At 39.2% G+C, this 6,047-nt stretch overlaps 1 protein-coding gene across 2 annotated transcripts in view; it reads left to right on the top strand.

The window, feature by feature from the left end:
- gba2 (glucosidase, beta (bile acid) 2) overlaps positions 1-6,047 on the top strand; it is a 16,552-nt gene that overhangs the window by 3,017 nt on the left and 7,488 nt on the right. For both annotated transcript variants that reach the window (XM_032544098.1, XM_032544097.1), the window contains 5 exons: positions 2,814-2,905; positions 3,127-3,242; positions 3,627-3,845; positions 5,008-5,247; positions 5,491-5,593. In XM_032544098.1, the coding sequence (XP_032399989.1) occupies positions 2,814-2,905; positions 3,127-3,242; positions 3,627-3,845; positions 5,008-5,247; positions 5,491-5,593 (770 nt within the window). The remainder of the gene's footprint in view (positions 1-2,813; positions 2,906-3,126; positions 3,243-3,626; positions 3,846-5,007; positions 5,248-5,490; positions 5,594-6,047) is intronic.

The raw sequence follows: 6,047 nt of genomic DNA, 5'->3' as shown, positions 1-6,047 counted from the left end.
TGAATTTTAGGCTTTTTTTTTTTTTTACTTTAAACTGTACCCAAACAAGCTAATTGTGGAACAATAAATGAATGCAGTACTTTATAGTTAAGCTTTGAAAGTAAGAGAAATTTTAAATGTGTCTTTAACCTACTTCATAGTCAAAAGTTGCAGTTGATTGTTTTTCACCAAAACCTCCCACTGAGTGCCTCATCAGTGGACCAATGCTTAAATCAGCTGAATGGTAAATGTGTTTGTGAATAGATCTCAGTTAGAAGGACTGGAAAGGTTTGCATACTCGGGGCCTGTTTCAGAAAGCAGGTTTAGTGAGAACTGAGTTTGTTAACCCTGAGATCAGGGGAAACTCTGGGTTTTCTGTTTCAGAAAAGGAGGTTAATCAAACCTGAGGGGTAACTCCTGCCTGTTTCAGAAAGAGAGGTAACTTAACCTCAGAATCAGTTACTATGGTAACTGAGCCAGAGAACCTAACCTGGTCGGGGCAGGTTTTGTGCTCTGTCTCTGACACGGCGCTCTTTCATTTCCTCATTCATTCAGTCAGTATTAGGCACATTTTAGCGCAGTGTTGTCATCTGCATTCAGAAACAAACGTGTTGGTTCAACCATGTTAGGCAGATTAGAAAACGTTTTTTTTTTCTCAAACGTGGCATGTTCTTTTGTCTACGATCCCGTTGATGAAAGAGCTGTATTACTTCGCAGAGAGTTAAACATATACGAAGATAAAATTTGAGGCCTGACTAGATGTAGGCTACTTTCATTTCCACATTACCTATTTGAGAAGTATCGTTTTTCTTCACAGTTCATCAGATCTGTAGCCTATGTAACCTTATCTGTCCTCATATCACAGGCTAACTCAACTCAGAGTTCAGGGTTAGACTCAGTTTGTTAAACCTCCTTCCTGAAACGGGCCCCAGGTCTGTATTTATAGATTAATTCCAGCTGAGCCGCAGAACAAGAAGATCCTCACAATAATGCAACCTGCCATGGCTTCAAATAACTCGCTTGAGCCGATGCTATTCATCTCCTGAGTAGAGCTGTATCGGCAGACCATTGTTGTGTCTCTGGACTGAGCTTTTCCTGTGATGTTATTGTTTGCATTACAGACAAGCCCTGCATTGGGATGCACAGCAATTTTGCAGTTGCATTGGATCTTCCTTACTACAACAACAAGAAAGCTCTTTGATGCTGAAAAATTATTTGAGTGTAAACACTGTCATGATGCAAAGCTACATTTCACATTTTTTTTTGGGACGTTTGATGCCACAGACTGTAGAGCCGTTGAGCCACATTAATATTAGGTTGCTACACCAGAGTTTCTGGTAACCTTAGGTGGGTTCTGGAATGAAACTGTAACCTACAGGGTTAAAGAACAGATGCTTTTCCAAACAGCAAATGCTATATTTCTAAAAGGTGTGTTTAGTCAAATTTGATTGCTACTATAGGATCTGAGTGGCTTACCGCCTGCTTTGATGGGGAAAAGCCTGTTTTTACAAGCAAAACAGAAATGACTGTTGAAGCTATCATTTATTTTGAAGCTTGTACTCATTGGTTTCCACCAGTGTAGGGGTTCTTAAACCGTTTAATGTCAGCCCACATAAATATGCCTGACACCACAGATGGATGAAAAACTAGAGATGCCAGTGGTTCAGTTGTAGCACTGAACTACGTATTTTAGCCATGCTTGTTGAGCATCTGTAAATTCAGCCATTTGAGATTTTGCATCGAGCAAATAACAAAAAATTGCAGTACCTGCAAAGTAAATGCTTAGTACTTGGTGTTGTTCCCCAACCTGTCGGCTTTCTGTAGATGTATTAAGCAATGGAACAGAAAGCGTGTTTATAAAGGCCACTCAATCCAGGAGCCAGAAGTGATGCAGGCCAAATGTAATGAGGGGCATCATTTGCACTGCTGTAGCCTGTTTTGTGCGGAGCTAATGGCTTACCTACTGAAATACAACTCCTCCACTCAGCAGTAACTTTCTACTTTATTTGGCACATGAGGGGAAAGTGTACCACATCTAAGATCTGAGCTCAAAGCATATACGGATGAAGAGTCATGTTAACTGTGATATTCTAAGGCTGGGGTGGGGTTTGAAACCTTTTGTAACATAGCCTTATTAATATTTTACACCACAACCCTGGTGTGATAGCGAGTGCTGCACCTAGATAAACATCCATGCACACATGGACACATACTCCCACTGCGAACAACAACAATCAAACAAAGTAGAGCTTCCACCTTGACCTTATTCCCCTTATCTTACAAGTGCCTCCTTTAATGAAGTTGCGCTGTGTGTGTGTGTGTGTGTGTGTGTGTGTGTGTGTGTGTGTGTGTGTGTGTGGTGTGTGTGTGGTGTGTGTGTGTGTGTGGTGTGTGTGTGTGTGGTGTGTGTGTGTGTGTGTGTGTGTGTGTGTGTGTGTGTGTGTGTGTGTGTGTGTGTGTGTGTGTGTGTGGTGTGTGTGTGTGTGTGTGTGTGTGTGTGTGTGTGTGTGTGTGTGTGTGTGTGTGTGTGTGGTGTGTGTGTGTGTGTGTGTGTGTGTGTGGTGTGTTGTTGTGTTGTGTTGAGTGTGCCGCACCGCATTTTAACCAATTGTTGTTCAGTTGCTTGTGAGCTAATTTGATAATTAAGAATGTCCCTATTCATAACCCCTTAACACATGACTGTAGTTAGGGTGCAAGTATTACCACTGACAGTCTGAATATTTGTTGATGTCCTTGCTTGTTTTCTGGCATCTACATTTAATTTCTCATTTGCATCCTTCCACTTTGATTTTAAGGTAATCTGTGTACAGTAAACTGTATATGTGTTCATCCAGGTATCTAAAGTGGTGGTACAAGAAGACCCAGGTGGAAAAAAAAGCTCCATTCATTGATATGTTTCGTGCTCAACCCTTGCATCAAATATATGGTGAGTTTAGATCTATCTTACAAACAGAGTGAAGACAAGTTGTTATCTACAGTTTTATCAACATGTTTCAGTTTTGTGGACTACCAGTATAATTCTGATTATCAATTTTGTGTAATCTTGGACCAAAACCTATTTTGACCCTTTTTAATTTGACCAGTTAAGGTCTTACTAGCAATTGAAATGTGACTGAATCCAAGTTGACACCATACCCTAATCTGCAGGTGCTCCACTTGGCGGTATTGGAGGAGGCACCATCACAAGAGGTTGGAAGGGGGAATTCTGCAGATGGCAACTAAACCCCGGGATGTACCACTACAAAACTGTCACAGCAAACCAGGTATGTAGGATCTGAAATAGAGAAAAATCCATGTGATGCTCATGGATACTAAATCATAAAGAAAAACTAAAGTGTATATATTATCTGGCTGTACATATATTTTGGTCCATGGACAATGGCTTCTAGACTTAACTGAATCTCAGCAATCAAAGTCCATCAGCTTGTTAAATCAAGGTTTATAAGAAGTCCCATATTTTCTGACTGGCTAGTTTTGATATATATATATATCAAAACTAGCCAGTATATATGTATATATATATATATATATATATATATATATATATATATACACACACACACACACACACAGTACAGAAAAAAAGGTTTGGACACACCTTCTCATTGAATGCGTTTCCTGTATTTTCATGACTAATTTTTTCTTAGTTTACAGTGTGTTTGCGACGTGGTGGGCAAACAGTTTACCAGCAGGTGCTGTCTGTAGAGCGTCCTCCCACACTACAAGGCTGGAACTGGGGCTACTGCGGAGAGTATGCTTTCTATCACGCCTTGTACCCCCGCGCCTGGACCGTCTACCACCTGCCGGGACAGAATGTCACCTTAACCTGCAGACAGATTTCCCCGGTCATCCCCCATGACTACCAGGTACCATCCCTGGATTTCATACAGTCCAATAGAGTTATGATACTTTTGTTGTAATAGGCATTACATCTTGTAATATTCTGGATTATAAAAAATACAACAAGGACTTGAAAATGGATAGATTCCAAATTCAACCATCACATCTTGGCCATTAAGACTAAAATTAGACTGATATTACCTTACAGCAGTCAGCAGCAGTGTATGTTGGCAAATAAGTAACAAGAAATTGCAGCAAAGAAATGCCAAACTAGGTTTTAGGTCATTTAGTAAAGTGTCACCATTACATGGCAAGGTTTTTTTTTTTCTTCCAACTAGTTTGGTCACAATACTTACAATATTTATACTTTATGTATATATATATATATATATATATATATCTCTCTCTCTCTCTCTCTCTCTCAAAAGAGAAGTCCAATTGAATTTGCATAGTATAGTTGCTGAAAAGCACACAAGCTTCTAAAAATAATTGCGGGCTAATGATTCACCTACTCTACATAACTGCTTGTTTAAGCCAAGCAGTCAGATGGTTAAGAAATGTCCTACTTACAGAATACTGGTAACCCATGACTAAAAAGAGCATCCACACAAAAACAAAAAAATGTTAGGATCAATGTCATAGATAGATAGATAGATAGATAGATAGATAGATAGATAGATAGATACTTTATTCATTCCGAGGGAAATTTTAGGCATCCAGTAGTAGTAGTGTGTATCTCACATACATAAAAATTACTCAAAGAAATTTAAAGAGTTAACAATTTGTGAATTGATTACAAAGGGTAGTATGGACTGACCATGTGATGCAATGATAATGATAAGGTGCTATGGTAGTGTGTGTGCAGTGGTGGTAGTGCAAAAGTGAACAGTGCAAAAGCTTATTAAATATTAACTTTTTGACTATAAAAACAGATACACAATAACTATTATTTTAAAGCTTTTTCCCTTCTTCAGGATCATTGTTTATTCTAGCTTTTTTTATTACGGAATTTTTTTTTTTTTAATTGATTTCACTCTAACAATCTGCTTGAATACTTGTTTTTAGTTGTTGTTTTTTTGCAGTAAATTAGTCATTTTGTTGCTAGGTTAAACCGGTGTATGTATGTTGACATGCTGGCTCTACAAAAGATTTCTACAAATTCCACCATGTATATCGCCCTTCTCTCAGGACTCTAGTCTCCCAGTGGCAGTATTTGTGTGGGACATAGAGAACAAGAATGACTTTGCTCTGGATGTCTCCATCATGTTCACTATGGTAAACGGGTCGGGACACAAGGATGACAAGAGCGGGGGACACTGGAATGAACCATTCCACCTGGAGAAGGAGGGGGAGGCGGTGTCTGGGGTCTTGCTACATCATTGCCCTGCAGTGAACCCTTACACTCTGTGCATCGCAGCCCGAGAACAGGTTTGATTTACAAGCTTAAAATTTTAAGCAGCTTCAGGGTTTTTGTAAAAGGTTGTACTGTACACAAACAGTTACCAGGGAACAAACAGGATTAGCAACAATAGTCTCGGTTATCTGGTAGTGGAATTATAATAATCAAATGGTTGTAAAATCTGTGGTGTTAATGAGCATTAGGGTTTAGATTTACCAAGTGTGCGTGTGTGCGTGTGTGCGTGTGTGCGTGTGTGCGCGTGCGTGTAACAGCCCGACCGGGAGGTCAGTCACCAGACAGCGTTCAGTCCAAAGGGAACCTGCAGCAGCCTGTGGAGTGACCTCATCACTGACGGACAGCTGGACTCTCCTACAGGTTAGTGCTTAAAAACAGGGTGTGAAGGATGAGACACATTCATAATAAGTTTCCTCAACAGGAAGCAGAAACAAGAAAAAGAAGTGGGAAGTAGAATGAAACAAACTGATACATAGTAAAACACCCACAAAAGCAATACATCACTTCATTAAACACTGAGCAGATATGGCAAGAACATAAAATAGACATTGGTGTTACTCTTTTCAAAATGATAGTTCAATAAATAACAGCAAGATTTTATAAAAGTTAGTTGACCCGATTCAATGAATAAATATGTGGTGAATAAAGAGCAAAAGCTAAACCCCTACATATCTTTAAAGTAAAAAAGAGGTTGATAACCAATTTTGTGATATTTTCTCTATATGTCAATTATTTTAATACTGTTCTGTAGTACAGGCCAAAAGTTTGGACACAGCTTCTCATTCAATGTGTTTCCTTTATTTTCATGACTATT

This window comes from Etheostoma spectabile, chromosome 19 (genome assembly GCF_008692095.1).
Source record: "Etheostoma spectabile isolate EspeVRDwgs_2016 chromosome 19, UIUC_Espe_1.0, whole genome shotgun sequence".
Lineage (NCBI taxonomy): Eukaryota > Metazoa > Chordata > Actinopteri > Perciformes > Percidae > Etheostoma > Etheostoma spectabile.
The sequence above is the reverse complement of the archived record's forward strand: the minus strand, read 5'-3'. Positions and strand labels throughout refer to the sequence as shown.